A 20,630-nucleotide genomic window follows, 5' to 3' on the forward strand; every position below is an offset into this window, starting at 1 on the left:
GCGATGGCGGTTCACCTGCGCTGCCGCGGCTCCGCGGGCGCAGCCGGGGCCGCTCCCTGCCGCCTCCCGGCCGGCCGGCCCCGGGGTGCGTTGCCAGCAGCCCCTGCCGCGGCCCGCCCCGGGAACGGGCTGGCTTGCTGCAGCGCCGCCCCTGGAGGTGAGGGCAGCGCGGCGGAGGAACGGGACGGGGGGACGCCCTCCCGCCGCGGCGGCCCCAGGCAACTACGCTTCCCAGAATGCCGCGGGAGGGGCCGGGCGAACCGCGCTCTGGCGCTGTCCCGGCCGGGCCGCCGTAGCAGCCGGCGGGGGCGGCTGTCAGGCGGTGACGGCGGGCGGGACGCGCCCAGGTTGTTGCTGCTGCCGGGACGCGGCTGGGTGCGGGCGGCGGCTCGCGGAGGGGGCGGCGGCGGCGGCGGCGGGGAGCGCGGCGGACCCGACCCGGCCATGGACGAGCAAGCGGGTCCCGGCGTTTTCTTCAGCAACAACAACAACAACAACGCTCTGCTTCTGCCGCCGCCGGCGGGCGGGCCGGGGCTGGAGCCGGGCGAGGCGGCGGCGGCAGCGGCCGCTGCGGCGGCGGCGGGAGGCGCCGGCGGCGGCGGGGGGGTCTCGGCCTCCGGAGCCGCCGCACCGGTGTCGGCGGCCCGGGCTCAGTACAGCGTGCCGGGCATCCTGCATTTCCTGCAGCACGAGTGGGGCCGCTTCGAGGCGGAGCGCGCCGAGTGGGAGGCGGAGCGGGCGGAGCTGCAGGTAACACCCGCGACCTCCTTCACCCCCCTCCCCGCTCCGGCGGCCGCTCCCCTCCGGCCGCGCTGCGCTGGGGGACGCCGGCCCTGCGGCTGTATCCGCTGCCCTGGCTTCCCCTAGTCCCTTCCCCGTGAGGGAGCGGCCGGCCGGCCCCGCCGCGGGCCATTTCCCGGCCCCTCAGAGGGCGGCCGCCCCCCGCCGCGGCCGGGCGGAGGGGCGTGACATGGCGGCCGGCCCTGGGGGAGCCCTGCCCGCCGCGCCGCTCTGGCTGCCTCTGCGGGGCGTTCCGGGTGCCCCTGCAGGGCCGGCCGCGTAAACTTGTCCCCACTTTCACAACCCGCTGCTAAAAACCGCCTCCGGCGAGCTGCGCGGCCGGCGGCGCCCCCCGGCCCTCGGGCTGGCTCGCAGCCCCCTGCGGGACCGGGGCAGCTCCTCTGGGACCCCGGGGCGCGTTATGCGGTGGTTCCGCTGGGAGAGCGGTGCGGTTGATAGAGCTCTTTGATGCGTTAGAGGGCTGATGGGGATCTTGTGGTTGAAGAACTTGTGAACCGCAGGCCTAGGGCCATGGCTGCCAGGTACTTCAGCAGTGGGCACGTTACGTTAACTCTAGTGTAACGCAACCTTCGTTCCTCTTTGGCTTTGTTTACGAGAAAATCTCTGTTGTAAGCCTTAACGCTGTCCACGTTATCGGCAGCCTGCTGTTTGGTTGTTAAGTTGGCCATGTTTGTGACTGAAAAGTGCCTGCTTGGTTTCCTTTTTAGGTCTCCTTTGTCTCTTGCTTCCTGGCCATCTCTTTTCTTTCTCTTTCCTTGAAAGTACCGTCTTTGTCAAGAGAGTCTTGTGCATGTTTAGCAATACGAACCACTCCTCTGGGTTTTGGTTGGTTGGTTTTTTTTTTTTTTAATTACTAGGGAAGTCACCTTTTAAATTATACTTCCTATGGTAACATCAAACAACCGCTCTAAGGAGAGTGGCAGATGTGGCGTTGGTTGAGGGCTCCCTTGTAGAAATTTAAAGGAAGTGGTCATGAGGACAAGAGAGCAATTTTTATTTTAACTTCAATGATGCAGTGAAAAATTCATTAGTAACTGAATCGTGTTTCTATTCACTACATCCAGTAAGTACTATGTAGAAGGTAACTAGCTTAGCTGTATATAAGAACATCACATGTCGTATATCAGGTGGATATTTTGACATTTTTTCATAGCTGATACAGATCTCAAAAATTGCTTTGGAGAAGAAAATCTGTTTCACAGGGTTTAAGAAATTCTGCCAGTGCTTTAATAGTAATAACACTTCGCATATTTGCAATGCCCTTCAACAGAGGCTAACATGCCATCCCTTCTTCCCCCTCCTCCCCCAAGTATCCCTCAAAAGCTTGTTAAGTGTAATGGATGAGACAGGAGGAAAGAAGTAAGAGTATTACAACTATTTGCCAAAGTCATGTGTCATCAGTGGCAGAACTGGGAATATAACCCGATTACAGTTTGTTTGCTTGAATGCCTTTGGCTCTTGCCAAAACATCTCAATAAAGTTATAATTAGCTGTGGCTGGCATTGCCATGAGCTGTAACAGCATTTATCTGCTGCAGAGTCATGTTCAGAAAGGTGCAAAATTCTTGGCTGTTTCTATAGACATCAGGCGTTACATCTGCTGTGACCATTTGCAGTTGAGTGGTCTTTGATCCCTGTGAGAGGTTTGTGTTAGGCATCCAGCAACTACAGGATGGGTTTTAGAAATTGAACATGTACAGCTGAAGGATGAGCAGTATTAATTAAAAACTGGTTCTGTGCTCCTTCTGAAGACTTTTGTTGGCCTATATATTTGGAAATGTTTAACAGAATAATGGAAGCTTGAGGTCGGGCAGTTTCTCTCTCTTGAGATAAAGATGCAGTGCTTCTGATTGTACTTTACTAGTCTTCTATCCAGTGGAAATGTCAGTGTTATCTGCTCTTCTGGGAGGCTCTGTGGCGGAGGACTGATTTTATATGGTCATCTTAGTATCCTATAAATGTTTTCTGCAATTCATCTTGTTTTCAGAGGTAGATTTACTTCTTTTTTAATCTCCAGTTTCTTACATGCCATGATACTTAAAAATTTGAGACACTTTGTGCCACAGTATTACTGTGCTTGTCTTTGGCTCTGTAATTGTGGTTAGTTAAGCTATACCTTCTTTCCAAAAAAACCCTTGTCAGTCAGTCCCACTGTGATTTCCCATATTCCTTTTCTTCCCCTCTGGGCTTCTTTTTATTTTCTCTTTTTCTTTTCCTTGTAATTAATTGTGTGGAACTAAATGTGATACTTGGGTAGAGTACCTTTCTGTTGCATTATGTGATGCTTACTTGGGTGACACACCCCCAAGTTTATAACGTGTGTGAGTTAGCAGGCCTGGCAGCTTACTCTTTGTTCTTAGTTACTGGTCTACTACTTCTTTCCAAGGTTTTTCTTCCTATCAGGTGCTTGTGTTTGGTTTTCCGTGGCAAGTATTCATGTTTACTCTGATTTTCTAATTACTTTTTCTTGAGCCTTTGAAATTATTGTTGCCTCTATTATATAATGTTCCTTATTCAGGGTGAAAGAGGACTTAAATGTTTGTATCTATGCAAGTATCATGAATACGCTGTGTATTTCAGGTGAGAATGAAAACAGATTCATACGGGTTTCCCCTAGATGCTTATATGCTAATTACATATTTCACTTTTGATGCTTGCTCTCTGTTTATGCTACTTTGAAATCTGCAGATTGAAAAATTATCCTAATTTACTTCACAGGGCATCACGAAAGTTTTTCATCAGAATAAATAGTAACATTATAAACCCTCACTTTAGTATTCACAAACTGTGCTTTATAGCATTATCATTTATTTTCATATCTTTTCAGAAATGAGTAATTTTCCTTTTCTTAGGTTGGTCTAGCAGCTGCTTGGAAGAGTTGACAAGAAAGGGTTTCCTATTCTGCAAGCATTTTAATCTTCGGGTTTCTTTCATTCTGCATTTTTCTGGACTGTGTTTCCGAGGCATTTCAGAGTTGTCATTATGTATTGGGCAAGCCCATCCCAAAATAGCCAAGGGTTTGTCAAATACATATGCAGGGCACTGAAATTTGTATTTTTGCTTGAGGCAAGCAGGGTTTGAACTGCCTCCTATGTTGGTGTCTTGCCTTAACTGTACATCTTCTGATTGGTTGGGGGTGAATTCTCTGTTGTGGAAGTTATTTCCCTTTTAACTAGCCATCTGCCATCCCTGGGAGAGAGCAATGGAGACTCTGCCCCCATGGCTGGGGCCTCTGCAGAGTCGAGGGCTGCTGGTGCAGGTCCTTGTCCCAGCAAGCGACAGAGCTGTTGAGTTCTGCTGCTTCTCAGCTGTATGAGCTTGGAAGGCGCTTGTGTGTGTATGGCTTTTGTTTTGACTCGAAATTTTGTCTTTGCAAGCAATGCATATGTTGCTGTGGAAAGTTTTGCTTCTGACAAACATTTTTTTTCTGGCAAAAATGCTGATTTGCAGACTTTGGCATTTCTCTGCATTTCACAAATGTTCTAATTTGCAACAAACTACTATGCTCTATGTAACTGTGTTTATAGACACCCTGTATGCTGCTAAGGAGTGTTCTAGCTCTTGTCTTCTTTGCTGCTAAGGTTTTCATTTCTTCTGATGACTGTTTCTTTAGAGTAGTAGACTGCTTTGGAATAGTGGGAATTGATAGGGTTACATTAAAATGATATTTCCTGGGTAAACTTTCCTTTGAAGTGGTTTGCAAGGAAATTACGGAGAATGGGTGGATATAAAGTGCTTGTCATTCCACAATTTTGTTAAAAATACTCCTTGTAAGATGGTGCCAAAAGAAAAAAACACTCCCCAAATGATAGGGTAAGAGTCAATTAAATGAGATAGAATGTAGTTAAATGATAACAAACTGTAGTAGAAGGAATGTGATGGAAGTAACAGATAAGCACTTGAGGCTGGTTATGGAAGTGAGAGTTAGTAATGCTAGCTCTCCCGGGGAGGGGGGTCACGCACAGGTGGGGATCTGCCCCTTTGCTGCTACTTTTCCGAGGCAAGAGGCAGGCGGTGAAACTGGGCGTGCTACGTGGTAAGATAGTGCCCTTGGAGATAGACAAGTTGAAGTAATGAGGAGAAGGGGCAAATAAGACAGATGGCTGTGGCTATTTATAGTCTGGTTTAGGACATTTGTTACTTGATTCAGAAATAGTTGATATTTACAGTTTGTTGGCTTTTAGATAACGGTCCTCTTACTGGATTAAGTTTCTAGTTAAAAATCATTCTGATAGCTGGATAATCTGAGAAGGCTGTTCAGAGAAAAAGTAATGAACAGTGAGTTGATGAAATCACTTATTTAGTTAATGGAAAACTAAAGATTTGGGTTGGCCAATAAAATGGAAGATAAAATACAATTTGAAGAAGATTTTGGTAAGATTTTCAAGTATGCTATGGATTGAATCTTTGATATGTTCTGTGAATTGGCAGAAGTGCTGTAGAAATCTTCAATAAATATTTTTTCCCATAAGGCAAATATTACAAAGAAAGCAGTGATTAATGTTAAATTCCCCACTACCCCAGAAAGGCAATATTTTCAACTTCATTGTTTTAAATGCTTCAGATGAATCAAAAGGCGGAAGAAAATAAGCCATGTTCACAATAATGAGGCGTGTTTAGTTGGGAAAAGTGATGCTAAATGGGTCTTGGCGACTACCAGATATCTTTTCTTTTGCTATGTTTTTTTTAGCAAACTTTCTAGTTGCCAAATTCATGCGAAGCAGAGAAGAGAAGCTTCTGTACTCTTCTTTCCTGTTTGCTTATGTGCATGTTTGCCAGCTAATCCCAATACACCTATTGATAAACTGTCATGGCTTGTTTTATTTAAGCTGGGAGGACTAGTAGGAGTAAATGCTGAGTGATGAAAGAGCTGCACTGTAGAAATTTCTAGCTTTTGTAGAGAAATAAAATGTAAATATGAAGTGATGAGACTGGTTCTTCGGGGTTTTTTTTTGTTTTGTTTGGGGGGTTGTCTTGTTTTTTTGTGTTTGTTTTTTTTTTTGTTTTGTTTTTTCTTATTAAATTGCATAAATGATCCAAGAATTTCCCAGCATTTGATTTTCCCATTTTCTCAAATCTGCTAAACGTGTAATTTAGTTTGAGTGTAATGAAAACGTATTTCTTAAATGGGCCTGACTCTTTTTAGGAAAGCGCTGTTGTAAATATTGAGGAAGCATGAACAGACAAGAGTTTTGCAACATTACATTGTCTCCAAGGGGTCTTTAAAGCTTACTTTTCACAGAAAGTTGTGTTTTAAGAAAGAAGATGATTTTCTGATTTTCATGAGTTGCTATAGAATCATTGAATTAAGTAAAAATGGAGTAAGATGTTACATTCTAGGTGGAAAACTTTGGGTTTTTTGATGTCAGGTTAGCGTATGGTGAAACATCCTATTGTGTCTTTCCTACTGCATGTTTATAATTTAAATTAGTATCTCTCTGTCCCACTCAAATTGTAACTGTCCTTTTCTGTTGAAGGTCTTTGCTCCTAACAGTTTCATTGCATCTGGAGTAAATAACTTTGCACTGTGTGAACAACAGATTGCAAATATAACTCAGCCTTTATCGATGTTTCAGTAGACACTGAAACTTCATTTACTGGTTCTAGAACAGGCTGTGTAATATTCCCCAAGGAAGATTACATGCATCTCCATAGACCTTTCGTTCATCTTAATTTAATACTGAAAGAAGTAAGGCTGTACAAATGTGAAGCCTGAACTAGAATTAATATCCATAGACAGTTTTCTGAGACAATAGGTATTGATCATATATTTGGCTTTACAAGGCTGCCAGCCTTGTCAAGTCCTGCTTTCCAAGTTCCTTAGCTAGAAAGTGGCAAGAACTGACTTAGAAATAGATGGATCGTTATGTTTTGTTTTAATATGCTGAGAAATACTTAGATACTGGAAACGGATCTTCTGAATCACTTGAGAGTGCTCAGGGTCCAACCTTTGCCAACAATACACTAGAAGTGAAAACACTGAAATGTGAAAACAAAAGTTCACTTTATCATGCTGGCCTGTTCTGTATGGGCCTGTGGATGGATTCATGTAGAAGATAGTATTTTCCTATTTGAAAAGAGTTTGCTATATGCTAACTAACATTGCATATTTTGAAAATAATCCAGCAACAAAGAAGTTAAAGATTGCAGTGTGGAAAGACTGCATTTTTTCTGCTCTTAGCCAGGAATATGTTTCCCTTTAGGGCAGTCACATAGGGCAGGATTGCAAAAGCATCGGAACAAAAATGGCATGCGCGATACTCATATCCAAGTTTGTAAACAGGAGGTGAGAACAAAACCAAGTTATTTTTGTATCTGTTTCACTTGATGCTTTAGTTCAGGGTGGTTGTGCATGCTTGAATACAAAGAGTACCTGCTCCTGATTGTAGGAGAGAGAAACGGGAGTGTACTGATTGCTTTTGCAAATGCTTGTGTGGTCAAGTCTGGTTTATGCCTTTTTGTTACCAAAGCCAAATCTAAAAATCTCCAGATTTGTTCTCCCTTGTCTTGCTATACCCCAAGTGATTCATTCAGCCTGTGAACTTCCGTTGTCTCAGTGTAAATGTGGGCCATAAGTCTATTTATCAGTCCTGGTGCTGACTGCTGTTGCTGCATTTCTGCCTTTCTTGTACAGCAAGGGGAAAGGAATTATATTTGAGCATTTGCAATTTGGAGTCCAGCTCATAACATGCGATTATTTTGTGGGATGTCATTGCAATGTTGCCTATAGAATTCTATCACGTTTAAAACTTGCTCTCTTTTTGTCCTTACATCAGTCTACACGGAACATGCTCCTGGGACTCAAAAGCAAAAAAAAAAAAAAAAAGTTAACGCTCAGGACTTAAGTGGTTTTTTTAACTACAAAAATGGCTGGAGGATTAGAGAAAATTTTTATCTATGAAGAATGATTAAATAAGTTGAATATATGTTGCTTGGCTAACTCAGCAAGTATTTTGATGTTTGCACTTAGAACAATGATAGGCAGCACTGAAGAGTGGATAAAAGAAAGACTGGCTATCTGAATGGAGATCTGCCCAGTAAAATACTTCAAACTGCAGAAAGAAAAGTCAATCCTGTTGGTTAAGATGCTTCAATTAGTAATCAAGGTATTGCCAGGAATACATTGCTAAATAATTTTTTATTCTGGGTGATCTGTTAGGACTTTTGAATTCACTGATAAGAAATTGTTTTTCGAACAATCTTTCCAAAGAGATGAGGATGTAAGTAAATGGCTTTTTCAACCATCTTTTTTTACCGTAAGCTAGATCTTTCATCTCTTGTGGGTGGCTTACTTTTTTCAGGGCTCAGCTCTGATGCCAGCACATCTCTAAGAAGTCCAGCAAAAATAATTCGCCAGTAGCAGATTGTGCTGTGTGTTAATGCCACGAGGCGCTATCGGTCCAGCATGAGGTTCAGGTGATAAATAGGCTGAAGCACTTCTGTGTGGGGTGAAGCTAAATACGCCTCAGTGCCTGCCACTCCTTGCAGCCTGTGACCCCACTTCAGGTTTGTGTTATCTCAAATGGCTACAGGCGCTTATAAAAGCTTCCTAGCCTCTCTTGGCGTGGACTGCTGGTAGGTGTGTGTTGCGATGTTAAGTATGGTGCCTGAGAAGGTGTTTGCCAGTTGTACTAGATCACGGATATTTCCCTTCCCCCGTCCCCCTGTACCTGTTTTTTATCTCCTCCTCTCACTCTCCAGGCATACCTACGCTTATTTACAAAAATACTTAAATATGTAGCACTTGAGTGAGCCAACTATAATCTAAAATACTGAGCCTGCAGAATCCTTCTGGCTGATCTTGGTAGATCAGTTAGCACAACTGTTCCAAGCTGATTAATCTTTATAGTATATTTAGTTATTTTAGCTATCTACATATTTTTTGCAATACATCTCTTGCAGTTTTCCCCCTCCTTTGTTCTCTTTCTCTCAACCTGTGAAGGCCTTGTTTTTTGAGTTATGAAAGCAGTATGTACAGAACTGTGTGTCTTAGTAGCTCTTACGTTGTCAGATGGTGCCTGTTGACCATCAAGTACTCATAAATTTGTTTACTTTGAAATATTAACATAAATATTTTAAAGAAAAGAATGGAGAAGCTTTTTATAGTTCGTGAGTCTTAAGAATTTAAAAAAAAGAGCATCTTTTAATTTGAAGTAGCTGTAAAATTCAGGCACTGGTAGAAGTTGATACTAAACTTGCATCATTTGTCTAGCAGCTGTGGTATTGTTTCTTTCTAAAGAATTTTTTTGTTAAAAATTTAAAAATATCAGAAATTTTCTGTTAAAACAGCAAGAGATTAAAAAAAAATATATCTTTGTAATGTCAAGATGTCAGTCTAAAAAGGTGTGGAGGTATGATAATAATTCTCAGCATCCCTGTCATTCTGGGTGCTGATTCCAGGAAGTGTAAATTTCAGTTTACTTTTTGTAAACATCGCTAAAATCCAGACTTATTAAGATGCAATTTCATTATTTGATTATATTTTTACAGCTGCTAAACCTCTATTAGGAAGTCAACAGCATTTTAAAAAAAGTTGTTTCTAACCCAGTGCTACCTAAAACTTTGCCTCACGCTTTTTTCCACTTCAGTGTGGATCTTAGAGTCTTTTGGGGAGTTTCTTAAAACGGCGATCTTGTGGGCCATAATTTTTTTCTTTTAACATAAGAATGAATGTTATTTTAAAACTTCTGGTGAAGAAGTGGAATAGTTAAGATGGCTACAGTGCTATTAATTTAGACCGGATGTGCAGGAAACTTGTAAGTTTTGTTGCAGTTGGTAATACTAGTAACTATAATGAGGTACAGTGGAAAAAAAACATACTGGAGTGTACAATTGTGGCTGAAATAGACTGTTCCAGGCATCTCTCTTCCCAGTATTCTCTTGTTGGTTTGTTGTTTTTTGGTAGTTTTTGTGGGGGAGGAGGTGGTGGTTTTGTTTTTTGGTATTTTTTTTGTTTTGTTGGCTGGTTGGTTGGTGATTGGTTGGTTGGTTTTTTTTCCCTCCTGACTCTCTGCATTGTAATTTCACAGTTGAGCTGTAATACAGTAACTTGTAGCATTTAGCCTGGAATAAACTTGAGGCGTGTGCTGCCTTGATTCCTCACTGCAGAGCCAGTGGGGCTGAGTGCTTTATGGAGACGATGCGCCCCACCCGTAAGGCAAGGAACAGAGTTTTTGCGTGATCCCTACAGGCAGTTTAGAGGTTTGCAATGACGTGCTTACAACTTGATGCATTTTAACCTTATTAGCTAGAAGGTCAGTTGTCACAGAACCTGTTTGTTGGGCCTGTTTGTGAATTCTTGAAATTTTTGGCAAACCTTGCCAGGAGTGGCCAAAGCACAAGTGTAGAACAGTGTTGCAGATTATTCGAAGTGGGAAGCGATCCTTTGCTCTCCTACTCCCTCAGGTAGTCTGCTTCAGGTTTGACTTGTGCTAAAGCTGCAACCTTGGGAAATGGACTGTGGAATCTCAATCTACTGATAAATTTCTATTGTTTACATCCAAATGATAAAACTGCAGTCATACAGTTCGGTTACATTTCTCATCATGTTTAAACCCAGACCTCTTACACTTCAAATGTTTGCACAGACATTTAGACAGGTGTTGGCTAAATATTTTGACTGGAAACAGTGATCCTAGAGTTATCACTGTTATGTTCTAGAGACTGAGAAAATGCTGCTAGATCTCATCATTCATCGTTTTAGATGAATATTTAAACTCAGTGTACTAATTTATTCAGTTTTAATTTATACTACAAATTGTTTCATTTATGGCATTAACATTTAGGTTCCTCTGCATATTTTCAGTTAATTGCCAAACACTGTAAAGAATGAAATCTGCTTATGACATATGGACTGTGTCAGTATTAATGTTAGTATAAAATTTCAGTTATTACTTTAATGCTGACCTTATGTGCATTACAAATAAACCTGGATATTATCATTAAGAATTTCTTAAATAAAATTTGAGCTTACATATATAACTGATGTTTTGTTGTCCATTGAGGCTAACTTAATTGTAATTATCCAGTACTTACATAAATGAGGGCTAAAGGTTGCTAACATCCTGTGGGAAAAGGGGGGATTATTCTTCTTACTTTTTGTATATTATCAAAATGACAAATGTAAGTGTTCTCATTTTCAGAGCTAGAATTTCTCAAAAATAATGAGTATTGGGTGTAAGGATGCTACTCAGAAGAGAAACATGAACAAGCTATGCTAGAAACTGCACAGCCTCCAGGGAGACAGGGAAATTGTTCTCAGGCCCTCTGGTGCACTTGTCTGCTTCTTGATTCGCCAGTGAAACTACTGCTTTGTAAAGTATATAATAACCTTAAAAGATCCTGGCAATAAGCTTACGTAGGACTGGAGAGACTGCCTTTGAATTCTACTCTTTTGTTGCTGCATGCTTTTTGAGTAAGAAACACAAGGATATCTTGGAAGTCCAGGAAAAAGAAAAGTTTTAAGACATCACTAGGAGCACTGGCATACCACTGACAATAAAAGATGTGCAAAGAATTAGTTACTATTTCTTCCAGTGTTCTTCCTTCTTGTGCAATATGTGTGTAATACATGCAGCCTGCCAGTGGCACTGAGGAGGGAGAGCAACAATACTTTTCCTTCATGTTGAATCATAAGATGTAGATGCTTCAGCTCCAGAGGTAGAATTAAGAACAATATTTATGTGATTTTTATGGGCCTAAGAAGCTTCTTGTGACAGTTTGGAATTTTGGTTCTCAAATGGTTAGTCAGACAAGTCAAGGAGCCAGGCCTGCCAGGTATCAGAAACGTGACTCTGCTCATTTTCATGTGAAAGACGCGTCGTATGATTTTTCTTAATGAAATTCATTTATTCTTTCTCTCATACAAATGTAGGCTGTCAAAACCTCTGAGAAGTTGCATTTTTTTCCTTTGTTTAGGCTGTCACCAGTGGAAGATGACTTTAACCTCAATTGTTAGCATGGCAGTGCTGGTTTGACCTTTGTAGTAAAGCAGTGCATGAGCCAGGCCATTACTGGCTGTCCTTTATCAACCTGCTGGGTAAAAATGCTTCATTCCAGCCTGTTCAGTCAGTGCATTCTTAGCTAGAAATTGCTTTTAGACAGCAGGTCGCATCATAGATCACTTCAGCTTGTGACCCGATGGCATTGGATGATCTTCTTCATTCCAACAGAATGCACATTTATGTCACATTCTACTATTTTTAATAGTGTGCTTTGATATCCTCTCACTTTTTGGCTAGAAGGGCACTTGTTTATTTCTGCTGGGCCTATTTGGAGGCAGGGAGAGAGAAATCAGAATGGCAGTGCACTGTCCAGTTACTGCGAACAAAGTTGTATGTGCTTGAGGTGTTCTTGTTGTTACTGAGAGGGATGGTGACCTGGTTGAGTTGACGTGTTTCTTGTAGTTACATTCTTCAGGGTAGGAAATGCTGACTCCAGCATCAGAATTTTTCTTCTGTGCCTTTCCCTAAACCTGAGCATAAAACAAACATCAGAATTCAGTTCTAGCTTTTTGTTCATCCCAGTTTGAGTGTTAAGTGGGGAGAAGCTTGATGCCAGAGTGAGAGGCCCTCCTTTTGATTCAGCTGAGGGTTTTTTGGCAGTCAAATGCAATTCCCCCGTTGAAGGTGAAGATCAACTTCACTGGAGAGCAGCCAGTGTTTTTCAGTCGTCATAAACTGGCTGCTCTAGTTGGTGACTGGTGGTTAGGGATTCTTCAGGTGTCTGTCAAGCTGTTTAGTGGTTGCACTTAAGCAATGAAGTTATGTCAGCTGGCGTCATGTTTTAGAGCAGCTGCTATAGCCGGCCACCAGCAAATGGCCTTTTGAAGTAAGATTCATCATGCCTGATCTCCAAAATTCAAGCGAGTTTGTTGTGTGCATTCTCTTTCTAGTTGGTGCAGAGAAAATGGCATTTAGAAACACTGTTTTTTTCACCTTGGTGTAAAAATCTGAAGTCAGAGGTGTTACTCTTTAGAAGCATCTGTCTCCATTAACTAAAATATCTGGGGACTGCTTGCAGGGTTGTGGCAGGGGAGGAGAGGATGCTCCTGCTTATTACTCCCTGGCTTTCCCTAGAGATTGGTGCAGACTGCAGTACCTACAGAGCACACTGCGTATAGAACTGCAGCGGGCATTTATATAAATTAAAAGGCTTCCTGGTCTTTGCATTCTGATGGTCTAGACCAGTTGCCTTTGACCCAGTTGGTGCCTCTCAGGAGGCAGATGAGATCCTTGGAGGCTCTAGCTGCAAAGGTGGCAGAAAGCTTCCCATCCTGGAAACGGCAGGTGGCATGCAATGGGGTGAGGCCAAGGCAGGAGATGTTGACTGCCCGTAGGTATTTTTGTCTAAGTGTATTCATGAGTTGAGAGAGCACAAGAACCTGCCTCTTACAATTTGATCAAATTATGATTTGAGCATGAGGTAAAAAAGCAGGTAGTTCTACCTTTATGATTAGGGATCAATATCTGTATGAATCATGATTTTCTATTTAAAGGAGATTTTTCACAGGCAACTAAGTACTTATTCTCTGCTGGAAGTCAATAAAGGTTACGTGTCTGTTTTACACTTGACTTTTATTTACTTCTATACCATTTCTCTTCTCATCTCTCTCACCAAAATACCTTTCCCTGTTTTCCATTTTTTTCTCTCTCAATTACAGTATTTCTGGAGACCTTTCTTTAACCTATTTTACTAAGTATTATAATTAACACTTGGCACTGTACTACAAACAGGGTTTTATTTTTCTTTTAGCTGAACATGCTGTACTTCAGTTCTTTGACTAGTATCATGTATCTAACATGTATCTATAAAACAGTACACTAATTATATACTACTTCAGTTAGTGAGCAGAAATACTTTAATCATCTTCTCCTGCTTATTGTTGGTAAATGTTTTTGTCTGCTGAAGGCTTTTTGTATGTTTATTTTATCTATTCCTTATGCTTTTTTGAATATTTAGCCAATAGAGGAAATAAACTCTGACAAACAAAGTAAAATTGCTTTATTTCTTATCTTTTTTTTGGGGGGGGGGATCTGTAATGAGCATGCAGTTTAGAAGGCTTATCTATGCTGTGTTTTGTGTAAGCATTTAATGTTTATGAAGCACAGTAAGCCAGTTTCTTTTGCACTGTACAAATGACTTTTAAAATAACTTGGAGAGACACACACACATAAGAGCTATGCTGAATGGTTTTGAGGAAGCAGATTCTAAACTGAACACTTCCTGTTGCAGGCCCAGATCGCCTTTCTTCAAGGTGAAAGGAAAGGACAAGAAAATCTGAAGAAGGATCTAGTGCGAAGAATCAAAATGCTGGAATATGCGCTTAAACAGGAAAGGTACGCTACTTCAGTGATGAGTACGTGATGAAAAAATTCTGGAGACCAATACTTTCTTTTTCCTTTGTGTTTGACATAACAGGAAATATTTCTTCTGTATATATTCAGTTCTCAAATTTACAAATACTGTTATACTAAATAAATCTGATAGTCTAAATGTCTGTGTTACAGTAAAAATAGCTAACATAGTATGGCACCAAAGCCGTGCAAATAAAATCCATGGTTGATCAATGATGACTACTTTTTCCTTGGTAAAATTCCACCTGACTATATAGATTATACCCCAGAATTACAGTGAGTTCTCTTTTTTGTTGAAAGTAGTAGCTTTGTTTAATAATGTCTGACAACTGAAATCATGAAAAATTACTAGTTTTGAGTCTTGCTAAAATTTTAATCTTCTCAGTATGATAGACTCTACAGGGATATCTTCTGGAGGCTAATTGTGTGAGGAGTGAAAAAATACTTGTTTACCGGTTAATGAACTATCTGTTTCTTTGTTCGCGGGCATTTCAGCAGAAGTTCTCAATCTGCTTTAACTTTTTATTCTTGCATATACTTTCCTGTTAGTCTAATCTTTGAGGCAGACAAATTGGGTTTTTTTATCATGTTTCCAGAAGTTGGTCTGTTCACCTGATGTGTTTTAGGGCAAGCTGAGTTTTAAAAATTTTTTTATTAGTATAATATCTTTTAAAATTCTTGACCAGAGACTATCTGTGATACTACTGCAAAGCAATCATTGCTTACATACTATTTTCCTATTAGGTAATTCCTACTTCTTTTTAATAAATTATTGCTAAAATAAACCTTTTAAATAGTTTGTATTAGTAGAAATAAGATTAGAAATATAAAAATACGCAAATGAGGAATAAGGTATTGCTGCTAGATTATTTAAAAAGGACACTAGTAGTTGTACATCACTCTATTGCATTTAGATTTGCTCATCTTACATGGGCTGCTTTAGTTCATGAGACATGCCTTGCACCGTCCAGTTTGGCTCTTTCCAGTAGCAACCAATTCATCTGCTAGCGTGGAGCTGCAGCCAGTTTCCTGGCCCGCAGCTGCCTCGGGGCTCTGGCATACTTGCTTCTCCTTTGGGGAGTTCTCAGAAGAATGCTTAGGGCAGATACCCTTTTTGCCCAGAGCTTGCTACGGTACTGATGCTACATCAGATAGCACGGAAAAATATCAAATGTATGTATAATGGAGATTGTAGTTTATAGCTGTAGAAAGGCTTATACTTGAGGCATGATTATGAAGATTAGAGTCACTTTAAAAGGACAGAAGCAATGGAATATGTTCTTGTGCAGTTAAAGATATGCTCTAAATTGTATAAATTCAGTAAGATTTCTTGTATTTCAAAACTAAAGGAGCCATTCCTGATTACTTAGGGATATCTCTAATACTTCATGTTCATAACCCAGAAAAATTAGCAATTTATCTAAAATTATCACTGTGTAAATACATTTCCATGTGCTATCAGAGAAGCTTTATAAGACTAAAAGAAATAATCAAAAATCAAACTTCTATATGGATAGTGAAAGTGCCCCCCCAGTTGCATTCAGTAAAATCCACCTAAATTAAGACATTTAAATCTTAATGCAGCAGTCACTGTCAGGATTAGGAAAAAACACCCGGTGGTTTCTTACTAGCAGTTTTTGCAGAATTGTGTTTGTATCTCTTGCATTTTTTTTGCAGTGTATGATACTAGCCTAGGTTACTCAGGTTATAGGCTACAATTAGTTGATCAGTCTAGTTTGACAGTTTCAGTATAGGTGTGCAATGGTTTTCAAAATAAATGTGATGCTTGTGAATGGTGTGTGCTGGAGACAGCTATTTATAAGAGTTTGAGGTTTTAAACGGCAGAATTATTTGTCAGTTAGGTAGAAACAGTCTGCTGGAAATGTCTCCCAGCAAGTATTCTTGCTTGATACTTAGAAGAATGGCAACATACTGAGACTGGAAGCATTGCTGTCTTTCCCAGCATTTTCCTAAATCAACCATTGGCCAGGTCAGGCAGTAGTCAGTTGGGATGCTGGCTTTTTCCACTGGGATCTCAAGAGCTGGAAAATGAGATCCTACAAGGTAGGAGGAAAACATTTTCCATCAAGTTAGGGGGAGTTTGCAGGTGGGAGGGGGCAGGGAAGCATTGTGTGTTCCTTCATTTCTGCCCATGCCTTGCAGTGTACCATTTCTTCCTTAGCTAGATAAAATCAGTTATGAGTAATGGGACAGAATATGAAATTGTGGCCCAGAGTAGTCCATCTTTGCAATGCCCTCAAGAAGTGATGAGCGACATTGTTTTTCTCAGGTATATACTGTGAGCTGCTGTTCCTGTATAGTGGGTGTTCAGCATTCCTTTTATCAACTGAATGTTTTCAAAGTTTACTGTAAATAAGTAACTTTGGAAGCATTGTCATTGTTCTCTATTTCATGGCACTTAATTTTATAGTGATGAGGTAGAAAATTATTTTTACTTATGGATTGTCATGTTTTTATGACAATGTTTTTTAATGTTTGGTCTTCATGTTAGTAATTGTAAGATTACCTTTTGTTGCATGTATAGGAAACCCAGTTATTTCTGCTGAAGAGTCTTAATACACTAAATAGCAAAGAGCTAAGAAGGAGGTAGATAATAGTTAAGCACTATCATTTGTTCAACAGCCGTTTTGATGTAGTTTTGCCAACATCCAGTAGATTGCAGTGTGAAGCTGTTGACAATTGAGGGTTACTTTTTATGACTTTGTCAATACTTGCTCCATCACCAGTAAATTGCGTTGTTTCCCCTGGATTTTCAGGAGCTAGCTGAAATGTAATACTGTTTCTCTCAAGTACATGTCCTATTTCATTTAGTCTAGCTCATTTCCTGTCTTAACATATTTCAACCAAAGAACTGGACTCTTCAGCCATGTCTCTAGAAACACTTGATTTAATTTTATGTTGTTTTCTGCACTAGTGTGTCTGATCAGCATAAGGCTGGCGCCTTCTCCCCTGGGTAGAATATCTCGCCATGCTGTTCCTGGCAGTGATTCTTGTTTATGTCTCTTGGTTTGGCGGCAGCTCCCAGATCTTCTACGGATGTTTTGGCAGGCTCCCTCAGCACAGCTGGATCAGATGCTTCAGGTCTGGCAACAGATATTTCCAAGAAATAGTGGCCTTTTTTGATCGGGATCAAACTTGTTTCTGTGTGAAGTATTCAGAAAAATTTCACTGCTCTTAGTCTTAGGAAGTTTAGAAGGATGAAAGCTTTTAGCATTTTCATAAGCAACTCTTGAAGTGTTGTGGCAGCCATGTTGAATGTCTCCAAGCACTGTTTGCATAGAAGACATACAGTTTAAAGAAATGCTGCTAATCAAGAAAGGAGAACTGTGCGATGAAGTGCGAAAGCCAGAGCAGTGGTAATTTTCATACTTACCGGAGTAATGGCATCTAGCTGGTAACATAGTTCCATATCCACAAAACAGCTTTCTTCCAAACAACTTGAAGGCTAGTGTTCAGCTGAAAAATACCTGCAATTAAGTTGTATCCTTTAGCTAGTTATTTTCAAGTCATATTTCAGTCTCTGCATGCTGTTAATAATTCAGATGTAATTTTCAAAATGGAAGGTAAATCATCCAAGTTGAACAAGTTTCAGATAATAAAGACTCATCTTTGTCATTTATTTCCTTCCTCCTTCCCCTGCCACAAAACCACTGTCCTTGTTTTTGACCAGATGATAACAAAGGTTGGAGAAACTTTGGTTTTTCTTTATCTTTATTTACAGAAAAAAGACATTTGTTCTTTTCTTTGATAATATGATCACTGCTGTGATGTATGATCTAGAGTTCAATGTGAATTGCAGAGGGCCAGTTTAAAGCTCTTAGTAAGTGGACTGTGTGATTTCTGAAAAAGCAGAGAAATTAAGCATGAGTGGTGGGCAGGAGATACTCTGTTATTGTAGAAACAGATTAAATATAAACATGCAAAGGGAATAAGCTATATTCAGAACTTGTATAGAAGAGAACTAAGTGTCTTGTGAGAAGTTTCATGGCCTTTGATTGCAGTATGTGTAACTGAATGGTCAAGGCTCTCCCTTCTAGTCTTGGAGTCTGAGTTCCGTTCAGCCCTTAGTACGCTTTAGAAAGAGTAAGCTTGCCTTTCATACCTATGACATTTTCAGCTGTGCCGTAAGTCAGTTTCTAATAATAAATCTCATACTTGCTGCCTGAAGATGTGTAGAAAATACTTCCTTGATGGACTGTTAGCTAGCTGTACTGATTATTTTATTTTTTTAAAGGATATGCCTCTGAACTTTAGAAGCTGACCATAGCTGAAAGTGAGTTCACTGGTTCAAGTACTCTGACGTGATATTCATGTTCCTGTTTCACATCTAACTGGTGCCTTGCTCAGATACCTGAAGTTATACTATTTGATTGTAATTAATTCCGGTTTGAGTTTGGCATTAGGTGTTTTGCCATTTTATGCAGGTAAAGGTCTATGTCTTTTTGTTTTTAACTTTGCCAGCAATATTCAAAATAAGGATTGCTTTTTGGGATTGTCAGCTCTTCAATTACCTGTCTTTTGTTAGGACATGATTCTTCTGATGTATCTGTATTTTTACTGGTCTCTGCTTGTGATATACAAAGTTAAATCTTCTGAAAGATGGAAACCTAGTCCAGCTTGGCCTGAAAACAAATTTAAGGGCCAGTGGTGTACAAGACCATGTAATCTAGGTTATCCTCTTGAAATAAAGAAGAATAACAAAGGCTTTAAAAACGGTTGTGTTATGAGGAGGAACCAGTTAAAAATACCTACTACTAATAGTTTAGAGTGTGGATAGAATGAATAATCTTGCTTTGCTGAACTGATTTTATAATGCCCTTAAGGAGGGGGAAAATCTTGAATAAGAAGAAAAGAATATTACTGTTGATTTAAGAAGGAAAGAGTTTTTAAAAATGAGCATACACAGATATAACAGGTTGAAATAAATATACTGAATTTAAAAAAAAATGGAGGCAGAATTTTTGAAAAATTGATTTTGGAGAACAGGAGAGAGATCCGAGGTACAGGAAGGATACATGGAATGATCCTTTCAGTTAACCTAGCGAACAGTTTACTTTGGTTCTTGGGGTGAAATTACTGACAAAACTTTGATAAGAAAATTTGTGAAAGCATAGAGCATAATGAAACTTTTATATAAGATCCATGAGCTAAAAGCAAATGCCTCATCCCACAAAACTAACTGAAATTATTTGCTCGAATTGAGTAGAGCACAGTATAGGTCACTAATCCAAATTAGAGTATTAGTATTTGCTCACTTATGAAGTCAAATCAAAATGGATTAAACATTAGGATCACTTGAATTGATGACTGCATAAGACTTGGAAATTTTTGACAGTGTAGTGTTTAAAGTTGGTGAGGTAGGTTAGTAACGAAATAGAGTATTTCTTAGTTTTTGATTAGTCATTTTTAGTAGTGATGGTAGGGGGAAAAGTATTACTTAGCATCGGTATTTAATAATAATGAAATTCAGTTGTTTTACCAAGGTAGCATCTCTCTGCCAGTGAGGTGTAGGAAACAGATAACCGAGAAAGGAAAGATAAATGTTTTGATTGAGTGTGCAGCTTCAATTTCATTCTATTCGTAGTAATTCTTTTGTGTATCAACCAAAATGTTTATCCTTCACTTATGGCTGTTAATACATTTCCAGTGCATCCTTTCTCCTTTCCTTGCTGCTTGCTGCTCATCTGAGTTAGAGCTTACTGCTGTAGCTTTGAGGTGGAAGTCAGTTCCTTCATCTCTCTTTGTTGCTACACCTAAGGGGCATTTCTTCACGGTGCTCTTATCCTTCTCATCCAGAATTAAATGTTTATTATAATTAAAATGCAGGTGGATTAGTAGGAAACTAGTACTGTTGATATTGAAGCCTAAGAACTACGAAGCAATACTTCCCTTAGCACCATTTTGTTAGGAGTAAAAGAAAACAGTAATGTGGTGACGATGTCTGAGAAGCAGTCGAGAGGTGCAGGTAACCTGGAAGCATTATCTACAGTCATTCTTGATACAGTCATCCAAGCTTAGTGAGACTTGCCTCATACATGAAGTGTTACACCCATTCACGTTTTTAAAACCAAATTTTAAGTGAGGGTTCCCTGGCGAGTAGTGGAGCTAATGAAGCTAATGTTGGTATATGAGGGCTGGGACGTTTTTTCCTTTTTTCTTTCTGTCTTTTGTAGCCTGTATCTTGCCACTTTACACCTAGCTCTGTACGTTTGAGTTGGAGCTGCGTGTGTGTGTTGTGTGCTATTTGGTCATCTTGCTACTGCCAGGCTGCAAGCCCATCATTGCCTGATTTCTTCCCTGCCTTTCGTTCAGGGTAGGAACTAGTTAGTATAAGTGCTGCTTTTCCACCCAGTTATGTTTGTCTACAAAACTTTATGGGGAATCAGTTTTTTTTGACTCATCTAAATTTTCATGTTTGGCAGAAAACAACTGTAGAGACAAAAGTTACAGTGAG

The 20,630-nt window shown here is 40.3% G+C and overlaps 1 protein-coding gene across 3 annotated transcripts in view; it reads left to right on the forward strand.

Moving 5' to 3' along the window:
• Positions 1–314: 314 nt before the first annotated feature.
• Positions 315–20,630, forward strand: part of STRN (striatin) — a 73,396-nt gene continuing 53,080 nt past the window's right edge. For 2 of the 3 annotated variants that reach the window (XM_056356959.1, XM_056356960.1), the window contains exons 1-2: positions 315–750; positions 14,034–14,137. In XM_056356959.1, the coding sequence (XP_056212934.1) occupies positions 445–750; positions 14,034–14,137 (410 nt within the window). In that variant the 5' untranslated portion in view covers positions 315–444. The remainder of the gene's footprint in view (positions 751–14,033; positions 14,138–20,630) is intronic. The other variant, XM_056356961.1, reaches the window with a different exon arrangement.

Source organism: Falco biarmicus, chromosome 12, assembly GCF_023638135.1.
Source record: "Falco biarmicus isolate bFalBia1 chromosome 12, bFalBia1.pri, whole genome shotgun sequence".
NCBI classification, from domain to species: Eukaryota; Metazoa; Chordata; class Aves; order Falconiformes; family Falconidae; genus Falco; species Falco biarmicus.